Source organism: Vicugna pacos, chromosome 19 (genome assembly GCF_048564905.1).
Source record: "Vicugna pacos chromosome 19, VicPac4, whole genome shotgun sequence".
NCBI classification, from domain to species: Eukaryota; Metazoa; Chordata; class Mammalia; order Artiodactyla; family Camelidae; genus Vicugna; species Vicugna pacos.
In genome coordinates this window covers 9209424-9225160 of record NC_133005.1, presented here as the reverse complement: position 1 = coordinate 9225160, position 15737 = coordinate 9209424, and the positions used below count along the sequence as shown (strand labels likewise).

The window sequence follows — 15737 nt, the reverse complement described above, 5'->3', positions numbered from 1 at the left end:
TCATGGGCCTGTGGCAGAGCCTCTGATGTTGCACCAGTGCAAAGGAACTCATCCTTCCCAGTACATGATGCATCAGTGGACCTCTGGTGTTGGCTGCAGGAAGGTACATGTTCCCAGTCAGTAGCCTGGGCCACTAGGGTGGTCTCTGTGAGGTCACCCAGGACGGGCTCAGAGATGCTGTTCTCCGGGAAGAGAGGAGTTGAAACCGGTCTTTAGGGCAGAGCTGTGCTCACCAGGCCATCCATGCTTCATGTTTTACACAGGGCTTGGGGAAGTGAAATGGACCCGGCCAAGTAAGGCCTGCTGTGCGCCCACCTCAGTCCTGGGCTCTGAGGCAGGCAGACTGGCTCCTGCCCTCAAGGCCCAGTTTGGGGGCCCAAATGGTCCCTTGGAGGAATCCCATTAGTGAGGAATTCCTCCAAGGACCTGCCTTCAGAGTCTACAACCAGGTGTGCTGGCCGCCCCTACCCCCGGACTCGGGGTGAAGGTGTAATATTGATCAGCACATCCCCCGGTGGCCCAGCTCCCCAGCTTGGCTGCCTAGAGGGGGCCAGGGGAATGGGTAAGGTGAGGGCACTCAGGAAGAGCACAGAGGCCCTGCCCTCTCCCCTCTGCACTTGTAAACCCTTCCCCAAATCTCAAGGACAGAGGGCAGCCACCACAATAAGGAGATGCTCCCTTCTCTTTACTCACTCCTGTTGGTTCCCTTACATGCTGAGCATCCAGTGGGTCACAGGACACGGCACACAGGACGGCCAATGGTACAGGCTTGGTCCTTCCCCCTGGATCCTGTTCAATCCGATGGAAGAATGATCATTCGTAAACAGTTTCTCAAAAGGATACAGAGACTGAAGACAAACTGCAGAGTGAATCAAATTTTAAAATATATATGAAAATCACCCAGTCTCCCCACCTAAGATTAACAGCATAAAGCAAAAATATCTTGCCTTTCATCATCAAGGAAGTGGTCACCCCCTCTCAGGTAGAAAGGAGAGTTATTCTTTAAGCAGGACACAAGTGCTCCATCGGATTGGACCAGGGCCTCTGCATTCATTCAGCAAATCTGTATAAGCTCCTACTACTTATGGGAACCTAGTAACTAGACCCATTCCCAAGGATCTTGGGCTTTATTAGTCAACAAAATAGACACGACTCCCCATCGCTGGGGGTTCAGAGTTTTAGCAGAGGAAACAGGCAGCATGTTGGAGGTAGCAAGAGCTTGGAAAAATAAAAAAAAAAAAAGAGTAATATGAGCAAAGTCGGGTGATGGGTTTGGGTGGGAGGCAGGCAGGAGGAAATAAGGCAATCCTGGTGGATCTCATGGAGTAATGGCCTTGAAGCAGAATAGAGCCCAAGGAAGAAGGAAGAGCGAGAGCCAGAGGCCCCAAGAGTGAGGGGGAGAGTGTTGGCCGAGGGGCAGGGCACATCGGGTCCTGGAGGCCTTTGTGACAGACAACTTTGGCTCCTAGTGAAATGGTGACTTGTTTAGTGAGTTTTGAGAGGAGGGGTGATGTAGTCCAACTTATGCTTTTGTTTTGGGTTTTTTGGGGGGGTAACTTATTTTAATGTAGGTGCTGGGGATTGAACCCAGGACTTCACGCATGCTAAGCATGTGGTCTACCACTGAGCTACACCCACCCCATCAATGTAAGCTTTTAAAGGCTCCCACTGACTCTGTGGATGAGAGATTGTAGGAAAGCAAAGATGGAAGTAGGAGGCTATTGGTGTCCAGGAAGGGGCTGAAGGTGGCTCCTAGGAGGGTGGGGAGCAGGGAGCAGGTGATTAATGAAGACAGAGTAGCCAGAATTTTCTAACAAGCTGGATTTGCTGTGTGTGTGTAAGAGGAAGAAAGAGAAAGAACATGGTTCCAACATCTGGACCTGGACAATGGGAGGGATGTCCTCTCCATCCACAGGGGATGAGACAAGGTGGGGCTGAACAGGTGGAAAGGGGCTGGAATCATCTCAGTTCTTCAATGTCATGGTTAAGGGGTCTATTAGATATTGCCACAGAAATGCCTAGTAGGTAGAGGAGTCTGGGTTTGTTTGTTTGTTTTTTCTCTAACATTTAAAAAATATAATTTAAATGTATTAATTGTATTATGTGAATCAATTTGGAATTTTATTTCATGCCAAGGTATATTTTATATATAGCCAAATGGAAAGTATATCAGAAAAGGGTAGAAATGAGGGCTTTCACATAAACTGACTGTCCATAACATAGGTAAAATTTCCATAAAACCAGTCTTCAGTGCAAAAACCTCATCTCGGTGTTACATAAAAATAAATGAAAAAGGACTATGTTGATGTATCATGATTTCATGTTACATAATAGCCCCAAACAAACACACTGTTTAACTATGAGGCTTGTAGAAATACTATTTGCTTTATTGACATAAATACAGAAATGCAGAAAAGTTCTAAGTTAGAATAAGCATCTTAGTGGAAATAATAGATTTGAGCATTTTACATGATATATATGGACTGATTCCAAACTTGGGAAAATAATTTAATAGTAGAACATATATATGAATGTGAAAGCAAGATGAATGAAAGAAAAAGAATATGAATCTCAGGGAGACAGGTCCAGAAAGAAAGGGCAAAGCAGGGAGTTTTGGACAAATCGAGAAATTGATGGCATGTCAATTTCCAAGGCTGGTTGCTTCCACCAAAGGAACAGCAGAGAGAGAGGGGGGAGACCCAGGACCCAACTCTGGGGCACACCCACAGTAACTGTTTGGAAAAAAGTGGAAACGTTGTCAATGGACCAGCCAGTGGACTGAGAGCAGAAAGCAGACAGAGCAATGGGCTGGAGGCCGAGTAAAGCAGGAACACGGGGGAGGAGGGATGGAAGAGCTTGGTCAAATGCTGCCGAGGGGCCACGCATGATGAGGACTGAAAACTGACCAGTATATTTAGCAATGTGGGGTCACTGATGGCCTTGATAGAGCAGTTTCCATAGAACGAGGGATCAGGGGAAAAGCCAGAGTGAGTGTAAAAGGGGATGGCTGAAAAGAAGATGCAGACAGTGAGTTTAAACATCTCCTTAAAGATTTGCTGCAAAGACAAGGGGTGGCAATTGGTGGGGGTGACTTAGCGTCAAGGAGTGCTGTTTGTTTCATTTAAGAGGATGGACGTTTATATACTGATAGGAGCCAACTAGCAGGAGAACAAAATATATGAGGTAGAGAGAGAGGATGGTTGTGGGAGTGACAGCCCGGAGATGATGGGAGGGATGGGGCCCTGGGGACTCTTGGAGGAACTGGCTTTTGATGTCACCTGTAATAAGAGGTGGGGCAGAGAGAGTGAGGTCACAGACATTAGAAAGCGAGCTGGGAGTTAATGGTGAAAGTTCTCTTCTGTTGGCTTCAGTTTGCTTGGTCAAAGTAGAAAAGTAACCTTACCAGCTGTGGAAAGAGGAGGAAGAAAGAGTTACTGGAGCCATGAGCATAAGATACAAAAGAGCCTTCAGGGGGAATGGGACAGTGAACACAGCAGGGGGAGATGGGGAGTGTGCTCCCAGAAAGTTACATCTTATCTCTGAGGTCCCCAAATGTGTGATGTGTGATTACCCTTCCTGCTGTCTGTGAAATAAAAATTAAGTATGGTTCAGGGAAAATGCTATTTCATTCTAAGAGGCTGTCTGTTTCTCAGGAATGGTCATCTTAAACTGCAAACATTACAAAAAAATGTTGAAAAGATGAACTTGTGTACCTAAAGACCCACTACTTTCTATAAATCTGGTGTCTATTTAGTTCCCCTATCAATAACACATAACCGATACTGCCTAGGATGGAGGTACACTGATGCTGAAAAGGAAATGAGATCTGTATCCTTTTCCTAAACTCCATGGCTTCCTTAATATCTAATCCCCCTTGGAACTTAGGGATGTCCGGTATAAGAGGGGAGAAACAGTTTGAGAAAATCCCTGCTCAGAATTACACAGCACAGCCTCAGCTCAGAAGTACACAGCCATAAAAGATTTTAGAAGCAAAACTCCGTAACTACTCAAAGAATTTTGCAAACCTGGGCCTGCCCAGATGTTTCCAAACTGGAAAGGTACTCCAATCACTTCACCGGTACGGGAACCAGAGGCTGGCCAGCCTTTTCTGTAAAAGCCAGAGTAAATATTTTCAGCTTTGCTGATCATTTTGTTGTAACCATGCAGGTCTGCAATAAGAAAGCAAAGAGCACTGGGAGACAGGAAACAAATGGGCATGCCCACACCCTCCCTTCCACTCAGGGCAGCTTCTCTGTGGTGGGGAGCGTTGCCACAATCACTTGTTTCTTTGTTTCCATTGGTTTCTTTGTTTCCACCTTACTGGTCAAGCTCAGAACTTCAAGTAAGCCTGGTCCTTCAGCATCCATGCAGAGAGAAGGCTGAGTGGGGGTGGGGACCCCATTTGACAGAGAAGAGAGATTGCTTGTCACCATGACATGAGACAATCACAACTTCCAGGGTGAAAGGGAACAAAGACAAGGGAGGGGCAAAGTAGTGGGACTCCTGGGTCACCTGCCAGGCTTGCTCTCCCTCCACGGCCACCCTGGGGGCCTGGGGGGTGTTGGAACTCAGCTACAGTGATTCGGCTGAGGGGACTCAGGATAAAGGACCCTCCACCTCCACACCAGGTTCCAAAAGCAGCCTCTCTAAGTCTACCCTCTGTGTTTCTGGAACTCAGCTGGAAGAATACACGATCCATGATCCAGCCCGACCCAGAGCCCAAGTCAAACAAGGCAGGGGTCACATGGGGTTGTAACCCTGTGCTCAGTGGGTGGGGTCTCCTTGCAAATCTGCAGAAATCCCTGTTATGCCTCATTCCCAGGAGGAACACCAGACCTCCTCCTGCTGTCTGTCCTTCCCTTGAGGCTATTGTCCTGGAGGGATGCAGAGTCCTTGAACCTGGCCCTCCAAACGTACATAAGCAGCCTGTTCAATAAAATAAATTATGCACTTTTTGATATTTGCCAGCGTTTTAATTCCAGAGAGACTGTGAGACTCATTCTCACTGTCTCCTGTGCCCCCACCACCTGGCGGCCCTCTGCTCTCAGAAACATGATTTCCCACAACTGCACCCTGCCTCCCAGCTGGTCAGAGGGGAGTGACCCACAAAGACACAGGTGTTTGTGAGGATCCTGTCCCCCAGCAGAAAGTCTGCTCCTGGAGCCACAGACAGGGAGCTGGCCTCCTGAGCCGCTCAGCTCTAATTCAGAGCCTAAACTGGGGACCCCAAACATTACTGAATGACTTTCTGAGTCACCTGGGCTGGAGGGGCCTGATTCTTCTTTCCAGGAATGGATGTAGCACAGTCTCCATTTTCGGGGCTGACTTTCACAATGGATCTAGTTCTCCCCACTGCACCCCAGGAAGGAGAGGACCTTCCACCCCACAGGTTGGAAACCAGCCCAGGGGAGTTCTGAAGCACTGCATAGCCGCCAGGTCCAGCATCCCTGCAGAGTAGCCACTGTCCCTGAATGAGCCCCCTCCCTGGGCCTTCCCTTTCCCGGCACGACCACACCCCAGGCTGTGCTGGAGCTCTGGGGAGCTGCGTGTCCCGGGCACACAGGCAGGATCAAAGCCAGGTGCCCACTGGGCCCCAAGGGGAAGAGATCTGCCTCTGCATCATGAGGTGACCCCACATGGCTGGTAGGACAGTCACCACGCTCTCACTATGGACCTCCAGGAGCCCTGGGAGCAGTTTCCCTGCAGGTGTTAGAAGCCATCATCAGGAGGGCAGGCCCTCTTTGGGCAGACCATCCTCCAGTGCTGGGCCCACGTGCTGACCACAGGAATCTGCACACCCCCAGAAAACCACCAGGCAGCCTCAACTTGGTCACTTGGTGGCCTGGGTCCCACAGGCTCCTTGGCCATCCCATTAGTGTGGTCCTGGCAGGCAGGGTCTTCAGGTCCTCCTGTTAAGAAATCCTGGATTTCTGTGGTCACAGAGCCCACACCAGAAGGTTCCATCTTGCAGTGACCCCCACAGTGATCAGCTCCCCTGTGCATGTCCAGGGACAAATGACAGGACTTTATTGTTGGGAATCATGATGAACAAGGGGGTAGGATTCCATACTAAGTCCAGGATCCTGGTAACTCACTCTGCACCCCAAAAAGCATCCATGAGAAATGTGTGTATTGGGGTGTCTGCACCCCCAGGAGAGCTGCTCCTCAGGGCTCCTGGGACCCTCTAACCCCTCTCAGGGGTCTCAAAGCCTGGGTCTAAATTTCCATCTCCCTCCTTGGGTGGATGGCTGCCCGTGTCTCATGATCAGGGGTCACTTAATTGCACAACTTGGCATGTTCTCAGGGCTCATCCTCCTCCCCTGCACCTGACCCCTGAGATGTTCCTACTGACCCTTGGCAGCCTGTGTGGGGCTAGGTGGCCCTAATTCTGCCCCTTCCCTCTCCTCCTCTGCCCCCACCCCTGGGGCCACCCACAGGTGGGCTGGGAGGTGTTTATAAATGGCCACAACTGGACAAAGCAGAGTCCCCCCCAGGAAGCATGTCTGCTCCCTTCTCTGAAGAGGACCCCACAGCCCCACACCACCTCCTGGTGGTCTGCTTAGGACATAGTCCCCCAATTCTGAGCAAGGCCTCTCCCTGGAATCCTTGCTTCCAGAAGAGTCTTTCTGTCTCTCTTCAGAGTTTAGAGTTGTTCCCATATCCCTGCCCACCAGGGTGCTCAGCACTGAAACTTCAGAGACCTGGGGAGACAAGGAAGAGATGTGGCCCCAAGTCTTAAAGGACACACCTGCTGGGACCCCAGGACAAAGGACCATCCTCCTGCCTTCTCAGGTGTGGATCCTTCGGTTCTTTTTGCAGGAAGCCCGACTGGGCAGTGGGGCTCAGAGCAGTTCTTGGGGCTCTCTGGGCAGGGAAGACTTGGGCCACTTGGCCTTGCCTGGTTCCCTGCTGGGCCAGCTCTAAAAAACCCCAGCTCCTCTGACTGTGGCTGGAGACTCCCCAAGCCTCAAGGTGGGCCTGATTCTCTCTGCCTCCACTGACTCTGAAGCTGAGCTGGCATGAGCAAAGAGTTCTCTTGCCCTTTTGTGGCCAAGATGCCACTGGTGGATGCTGCGTGGAGCTGGAGGGAGAGGTAACATTTGCTCATATATGAGTGGTTAGGCAACTTGACACCCTGTCAACTAGCCTTAAACATTGGAAAGAGGAACTTCCTGGGAAAGATGGACGTTACTTTTGGTTATTTGTCTAAAGATTTCTTTTTTTTTTTTCTTTAAGACTCATAAAACCTCTCCCAGGTCATTCCTGGTAAGGACTATAATCCAGAGGTCAATCAGGAAATGAGGGAGGAGAGGGGTGGGGGTAGGGGAGAGGGAAGGGGAGATCAGAGCCCACAGAGAGGAGATGCCCCTCCCTGGGGTCACACACCGGGCAGTGGCTGCTGACACCCAGCGGGGCTCTCCTGTTCTCAGACCCCTTTCATCTGGGGGGGGGGGTGTTTCCAAAAGAAACAATGGTGGAAGGGCCATGGAGGACACCTAGGCCTCCCAGAATGGACAGCGGGAGCAGAGTCACCATGCTGGACCTGGGCACTGGATCTGGACCTGCAGTGGAGACCACAGGTCTTCTGAGAAGCAACTCCTAGTGTGTTTGGAGCTGTTTCAGGCTCTGTCCCAGCTGGAGGGTGCAACTCCCAACCTCCAGCAGGAGGAGCGATCCCCCCCTCCAGGTGGTGTTGCCTTTGTTGGGGAACAGTGATCTTTGGTTGTGGGATGTTTTGTGGCTCTCTCTAAAAACAGCTTTGGCTTCAGTTTGCATCCCAGTCACCAGTTACTGGGCAACAGAAAAAGCATACCCTACATCACTTTGCGCTCAAATCTTCTCAAAAGAGCAAGTATTTGCCCATGAAAATGTCAGCTGCTCTTCTAAGGCCCCCTAAATGCCCAGAAGTGTAGGAGGTGCACTCTTGAGCAGGGACAGGAGGAGAGGGGCCAGTGGTCCTTGGCATGGCCTGGCATGGCAGCAGTGCTGTGGCTGTGTGGCAGGGAGGGCTGTGCAGGGAATCCTGTTTGAAGGGCCTCTGTGCACCCCTGCCTTATGGACTGAGGTTTCATACCAGGAACTACAAAGGCTCCAGGCGTCCTAATGGGTTAAATACAGCCCCCACCCTCGGGATGGAATCACCTAGAGCTCAGTACCTCTAACAGAGACAGTGCCTGGCGTGGGGGGATGTCACGGGACACTCCGGGAGCAGGGGCGGTGGTGCTGGGGAAGGAAAGGGGTGCAGTAAAGGATGGGGAGAGCAGGGCCCCTTGCTCTGGGGTGAGGGTTCTTGAGGAGACCACAGAACATGGCTCACACCATCTCCACCCCGTACCCCAAATTCCTAGCCCGGCCAACACAGAGACCGCTCTGCGCCCTCTCATCGTGGTTCTTCCGTGAGACCGCACCCAGCCCGGCATCTGGTACCCCCGCCCAGATGCCCTCCTGTCCTACCTTCTCTCTTGGGACAGACTCTTCTTGGAATCTGTCCAGCAGCACGAATTCAAGGCCCACAGAGGGCCTGGCGGATCTGCGCTTCAGGTGCCCTACCAAGCCAGCCTTGCGGGACTGGGCTCAGTCCTCTAGCTTGCCCACCCGCAGTCCGGGTAAACGACCGGTGCAGGCGGAGGCAGAGGCGCCCAGGCTGAGACCCGCGCTGCCTACCGGTGAGGGTGCCCTCCCCCGCTGCCCCGCCCACCGGTGGCAGCCACGCCCAAGCCTCCAACCGGCACAACCTGCGGGTGACGACGTCCGCGCGACCCCGCCAGCCCCGGCCCCGCCCAGCTCCCCCATAAGCCTCGCCCCCGTCATGGCCCCTCCTCGGCCCCCATTGGCTCCGCACGTTCTGCCCCCGGGACATCCAGCCTCGGGAGGACGCTCGACGCAAGCGCTTGGGGAGGGCCCCGCGGCGTTGCCATGGCTACGGGCGCCGTGCTCCGCGATGCCGGCGTGCGCTTCCAGGGCGGGGCACGGTCTCCGGTAACTGTCCGCGGTCTTCGCGGTGTTTGCTGCTGGGGGAGGCGGCTTGGTCACAGGCCTCGGCCTCGGGCGACGAGTTCTGGCCTGGTCAGTCGGTGGCCAACATCCTGTCAGGAGCGGCGTCCCACAGACGGTTAAACGTGCGTCCTCGCAGTCTGCGGGGGCGGTGGGCAGGGACCGGGGTGGGGGTGGCGGCTGTGGAGGGGCTGTGGTGCGGGGGAGCGGGTTGGACAGGGCTGGGGCAGAGCCTCGGGCTGTCCTCCCCCTCCCGCGCTGGGGCCGGGAGCGCGAGTTCTGGTCGCCCTGGGCAGCCCCGGCCTCCCAGAGTCCCCGGAAAGGGCAGGCGGAAGGCCCCGGGCCTTGCTGGTGTTTAGAAAAGCCGCAGATTCAAATTTTGGAGTGGGGTGGTTTATCAGCCTTGCTTATCAGCAGGGAAATTTTAGTTCCGTCCAGATGTTGGTTCTTTGCGTAAACTTTAGGAATAAGACACCAGGGTCAGTGCTGATCAGCAGTTATCAAGGGCTTGACTCAAAATAGACTGTGCGGGGTGTAGGGATGGTAGATGGGCCGCTCCCTCTCGAGGTTGGCAGTCTTCGGGGATTAGAGGCCCCAGATGAGGATTACATCCTCATCTGCAGTAACAGAGGTTGTGGGGAACACTAACACAGAGAAGGGAGGGGTGTGGCGGCAGTAACTCATTACAGAAGCCAGGACCCTTGTCTGGCTATTGTGTAAGGGAGTCTTGCCTAGGATAGGGTGGCAGTTATCAAAGTGTGTCCAAGGGCCCCTGAGTTACAAGACCATTTTCGCAGAAAAGCCAGAATGTCACCTGCTTTTTGCACACTCTTGCTCTCCCGAGTTTCCTGTGGGGTTTTCCAGGGAAAACCTGGCCTGTAATATCACAAAACAGGGAACGCAGAGGCAGATAGGAGAATTCAGCTCTCACCAGTCCAAAAAGAGATTTGCAGAAATAATAATCACTGCTGTTCTTCTCACTAATGATTTTTGTTTTGAAAAATATACTTATTTTTTGTTTCAGAATGTTAATGGTAGCATGTAGTAGGTTGTTATTATTTTTAAGTGAATTCATACATTTTTTAAAGTTCTTATTTAACTTCCAACACAGGAACTATTGACAGATTTAACTCACATAAACAGCAGCCTTTTGGATTACTCAGTAATTGTTAAAGAGTGTACAGGGGTCTGTAGACCAAGAAGTTTGAGACCCCCTGGAGATTGGGTGCTCAGGTGCTAGTCAGGTGTTTAGCAGGTGTTAAACGGATGCCAAGATGTCTTCTGCATCTACTTCCGGACTCCCAAGTAATTGGTCACACGGAGATGGGTGGGCAGTGCCTCCACTTACAAGCCAGAAGCTGCTGAATGTGCCTGGAGTCCCGGCCATGGGCTGTGGGTGTGGAGCCGGGTTTCCTGTGCAGAGGCCTGTCCCTGAAGGACCACTCTCCTTTGCTCACTGCCAGGTACCTTCTGTGCGACGTCAACTCCCCAGAGGGCCTCAGCCTCCACAGGGACATCGGCATCCACATCGCCTTCCTCCTGAAGACCCTGCTGAAAATGGAGGAGTCAGTGCTAGTGCTGCCCCCCTGGGGCCGCCTCTACCACTGGCAGGGCCCCGACATCCACCAGGTCTGGATTCCCTGGTATGACGTTTTTGATCTCCCAAGTCTCAACAGAAACATCCCTGACATTGAGTACAAGCAGTTCATTGCAGGTGAAGTGATGGTCATTTAACTGGGGTCAGGCGGTTGTTGTTCTGGTTCCAGTGTGACCATTGGTCCATCTTGCTTCGGACCTGAAGTTCTGCCTAGGGGCCTGCTCATGTTTCCCACACTGCAGGTGAATTTATTCTTTCCATAGCTTTTCTCAGGAAATAGATCTGAAGTGTATGACTCTGTGTCCCCTCCCCTCTGAAAACAGTGTCCTCCTGGTGAGATGGAGCTGTTGCCACAAAGGACTTGTCCCAGCAGGGCTCTCTTCCTGTGCAGCCAGGGCCGTTCGTATCTGAAGGGAAACACGATGTGTGTGTAGCATGGGCCACGTGCTGGAAGAGATATGTAACCACCCATCCAGTATAATTTGGTCCTGCTCAAGCTTCCCATTTTAATTTTGATAAGAGGGATGAGTTGAAGATTTTCTTTGAATAAAGATAATTAGAGCTTATCATTGAGGTTTTTTTTATTGAAATGTGGTTGATTTACAATGTTGTGTTAGTTTCAGGTATACAGCATAGTGATTCAGTTGTACATGTATATAGTCTATTCTTTTTCAGGTTCTTTTCCATTATAGGTAGCAAGAAACTGAGTATTGTTCCCTGTGTTCTACAGTGAATCCTTGTTGTTTGTCTGTTTTACATACAGTAGTTTGTATCCTTTAATCCCCAACTCCTAAGTTTGTTTTCTAAGTCAGTGAGTCTGTTTTTGTTTTGTAAATAAATTCATTTGTATCTTTTTAAAAAAATTCCACATATAAGTGATATCATATGATACTTGTCTTTCTCTGACGTATTTCACTTAGTGTGATAATCTCCAGGCCCATCCATGTTGCTGTAAATGGCATTATTTCATTCTTTGTTATGACTGAGTAATATTCTGTTATATCTAAATACCACATCTTCTTTATGCAGTCATCTGTTAGTGGACATTTAGGTTGCTTCTGTGTCTTGGCTATTGTAAACAGTGCTGCTGTGAACATTGCAGTGCAGGTATATTTTTGAATTAAGGTTCCCTCTGGATATATGCCCAAGAGTGGGATTGCTGGATCAAATGATAAGTCTTATTTTAGTCTTTTGTGGAATCTCCATATTGTTTTCCACAATGGCTGCACCAAACAACATTCCCACCAATGATGTAGGAGGGTTCCCTTTTCTCCACAGCCTCTCCAGCATTTATTGTTTGTGGACTTTTGAATGATGGCCATTCTGACTGGTGTGAGATGATAACTCATTGTAGTTTTGATTTACATTTCTCTGATAATTAGTGATACTGAGCATTTTTTTCATGTGCCTATTGGCCATTTGTATGTCTTCATTGGAGAATTGCTTGTCTAGTTCTGCCCATTTTTGGATTGGGTTTATTTTTTTCTTATTAAGTTGTATGAATTGTTTATATAGTCTAGAAGTTAAGCCATTGTCAGTCTCATCTTTTGCAAATATGTTCTCCCATTCCATGGGTTGTTTTTTGTTTTGCTTACAGTTTCTATTGCTGTGCAAAAGTGTATAAGTTTAACTAGGTCCCATTTGTTTATTTTGGCTTTTATTTCTGTTGCTTGGGTAGATTTCCCTGGGAGAACATTGCTGAGATGTATGTCAAATAATGTTTTGCCTATGTTTTCTTCTGGAGGTTTATTTTATCTTGTCTTATGTTTAAGTCTTTAAGCCATTTTGAGTTTGTTTCTTTTTGTTTTGTTTTGTGACTGTTTTGTATGCTTTTGATTTGTGGTTATCTTATTTTTCAAGTATGTCAACCCATTACTATATCTATTTCCTTTAGACTGCTAGTCACATAGGATCCAACACATCCTAAGAATAATGAAGAAAAAAAAAAAGAAAGAGAAAAAAATTTATATTTTCTTGCTCCTCTCTCCCATTCCCACCTTTTTTTTACTTTGATGTCCTTTTTCTTTTTTACATCTTCACGTTTATTCTCTTGTAACTTGTTGCTGAATTTCCAACTATGGTTTTCCCATTTCTGTAGCATCCAGCTTCCTTTCTATTTAGAGTAGAACCTTTTAATGTTTCTGTTAGGTTCAGTATTGCTGAGTTCTTTTAGTTTTTGCTTTTCTGTGAAATCCTCTATCTCTCCTTCTACTCTAAATGATAGTCTTGCCAGATAATATCCTAGGTTGCAGCTTTTTCTCATTCAGAACTTTGGATGGATCTCACCACTCCCTTCTGGCAAGAAAGCTGAAACCTTATGGGGATTTCTAGTAACTAACTCTTTGTTTTTCTCTTGCTGCCTTTAGAATTCTTTATCTTTAACTTTGGCCATCTTAATTATAATATGTCTTGGTGTAGGTCAGGTTGGGTTTTTGTTTGGGACCCTTGTGGTTCCTGTACATGGATATCTGTTTCTTTCTTTAGATTTGGGTGGTTTTCAGACATGCTTTCTTCCAGTACCTTTGAAATCCAGTTTGCTCTTTCTTCTCTTTCTGGGGTCCCTATTATGCATAGGTTTGCACACTTTATATTATCCCATAGGTCCCATATATTGCTTTCATTGATTTTTGCTTTTCTGTCTGTTGTTCTGATTGGTGAGCTCTGTTATCCTGTGTTCTGAATCACTTATTCATTCCTCTGCTTTATCTAATCTGCTTTTGATGACATTTAGCCCAGCTCTTCTATCAGCCATTGAGTTTCCTGTTTTTAATTGGCTCTTATTTATAGTTTGTATTTCCTTTTCATAGTATTCTCTGTCTCTTATTCATAGTCTCTCTTATTTCCTGCAGTGTTTTTATCACTCCCTTTTTGAAGTCAAGATCTAGTAGATTGTTGAGGTCTATCTCATCTTTCTTCCCTTCAGGGGACTTCTCTTGTTCTTTAGTTGGGAGTGGTTCCTCTTCTTCATTTTACTTATATTTCTCTGGCTCTGTGCATTTAGGAGTATCAGTTATCTACTGTGGTCTTGAAGGGCTGTTTTAGTTTTTGTTGGTTTTCATTTAAAGTGGGAGTGTTCCTGTGTAGACTGTGTAGCTGATAATTTTGTTGTAAGGGCTGTTCCTAGTATTTATGATTGCTGTGTCTGTCTCCTGTGTGTGTTGGCTGCTGTCCCTTTGATTGGGGGTGTGTTTGATGTTTTGGTGATCAGAGTTTACCCTTATGTTCGTTGCTGAGCATGGCCTCCTTTTTTGTTCTGTAGTTGTCACAGCCTTGCCAGGGGCTGAGTCTGCTCCCCTGTTGCTGGAAAAGAGGCTGCTAGACCCGTTTCTGAGCTGTGGTGTGTGGCAGGCGTGGTTGGGGTGCTTCAGCTGGGGAGAAGAGTTGCTGAGTGCACCTCCACAGGAGATAGCCACTGGGATGTGCCCTCTGTGGTGGTGTCTGTCACTTTTTATATGGGCTTACAAAGTACTCTTGATGCTGCCTTTGTTCCCACCTTAGCTGTGGAAATGCTGGCCACCTGCTCTGATCTCCCCCATGTTCTGGGCCCCAGGAACCACCAGTGCAAATCTGTCAGGTGCTAGGACCCACCGTAGCAAGCATGCAGGCACACACCTGAATCTGTGGTGTGCTACGGAGTCAGCACAGACACCAGCCCCACCTCCACACACATATGGTAAGCCAGCCTCTTGTAAATCCCCACATTCGCCGTGTGCCAGAGCTCCACTCAGTGCCTGTTAGTCCCAGAGGCCTGGATCCACAAAGGGTCCAGATAGAGCACATCTGCCCTCACTGCCAGGAGCTGTAAACAAATCCCAGTTCTGCCTGTGAAGCTGCCGGGCCCCTGCCTCTGTGCAGTGGGCCTCAGCCCTCTGCTTGGGGTCCGCACCAGTCTCCAGCAGCCAGTTCCAGCTTGTCCCTGCCGGCTCACATCTAGGGCTGGGGATCATGCCAGTGCCCCTTAGTTCTGTCCACCAAGCAGCTGTCACTTTGTCCTCTGAGCCTCAAAATCTCCACTTATGTCCCTGCTGACCTCCTGGCTGGAGAGGGGTTGTCACCACATCAGTGTGCCTGTCATCCTGCGCTGCTCTCTCCTTGCAGTGCTGGTCCTGCATCAAAATTTTTTCTCCCCCCCTCCGGTTTTGTGAGGATTCTTCTATATTTTGAAGTGAGAGATGCTCTGCCCATGTTCAGTAGGTGTTCTTTGCATTTCACTCGCTTTGTAAATGTAATTCTGGGTGTATCTGTGGAAAAGGGCAAGCTTTGAGTCTCTCCACCATCTTGGCACCTCTCCTAATTTTTGCTTTCTGATATTTTGTCATTAGTATATAGAAGTGCAACAGATTTCTTTGTATTAATTTTGTTTCCTGCAAATTTACTGAATTCCTTGATGAGCTCTTGTAATTTTCTGTTTGTGTCTTTCAGATTTTCTATATGAGTATTGTGTCATCTGCAAACAGTGACAGTTTATTACTTCATTTCCAATTTGGATTCCTTTCATTTCTTTTTGTTCTCCAACTGCTGTGGCTAGGAACTCCAAAACTGTGTTGAATAAAAGTGATGATAGAGGGAATCCTTGTCTTGTTCCTGATCTTAGAGAAAATGCTTTTGACTTTTCACCATTGAGTATGAAGTTAGCTTTAGTTTGTTGTATATGGCTTTTGTTATGTTGAGGTATGTCCTATCTATGCCCAATTTCTGAAGAGTTTTTATCACAAATAAATGTTGAATTTTGTCTTATGCTTTTCTGCATCTATTGAGATGATCATATGGTTTTTGTACTTCAATTTGTTAATGTGGTGTATCATATTTATTGATTTGTAGATACTGAAAAATCCTTACATCCCTGGGATAAATCCCACTTGATCATGGTGTCTGATCTTTTAATGAATTGTTGGAGTTGGTTTGCTAGTATTTTGTTGAGGATTTTTGCACTTATGTTCATTGGTGACACTGGCCTATAATTTTCTTTTCTGTGATCACTGTCTGGTTTTAGTATGAGAGTGATGGGAAACCGCTGTCATTTGACTTGTCTTACCTTGGTAGGTTAGGTGTTACCCTCACTACTTCACATTTGTTGCTTTAGTTTTTTGAAGTTTGACTATACTGTGTCTTGGAGTAGATTTATTTGTTCTCTTTAGAATTTTCT

The 15737-nt window shown here is 48.4% G+C and overlaps 1 protein-coding gene and 1 long non-coding RNA gene across 2 annotated transcripts in view; one reads left to right on the top strand and one right to left on the bottom strand.

Annotated features, from left to right (window-relative positions):
* Window positions 1-3129: 3129 nt before the first annotated feature.
* Window positions 3130-8726, bottom strand: LOC140687366 (uncharacterized). The gene is made up of 3 exons (XR_012061618.1): window positions 8455-8726; window positions 4026-4108; window positions 3130-3406 (listed from the first exon to the last, which is right to left on the bottom strand). It is a non-coding gene; the product is annotated as an uncharacterized lncRNA (long non-coding RNA).
* Window positions 8727-8795: 69 nt separating this feature from the next.
* The window catches only part of LOC102528368 (uncharacterized), a gene marked incomplete at its 5' end in the record, with an annotated part of 51736 nt that continues 44794 nt past the window's right edge, over window positions 8796-15737 (top strand). Inside the window, 2 exons of the mRNA XM_006206204.3 lie at window positions 8796-9112; window positions 10458-10708. Coding sequence (XP_006206266.2) covers window positions 8796-9112; window positions 10458-10708 — 568 coding nt within the window. The remainder of the gene's footprint in view (window positions 9113-10457; window positions 10709-15737) is intronic.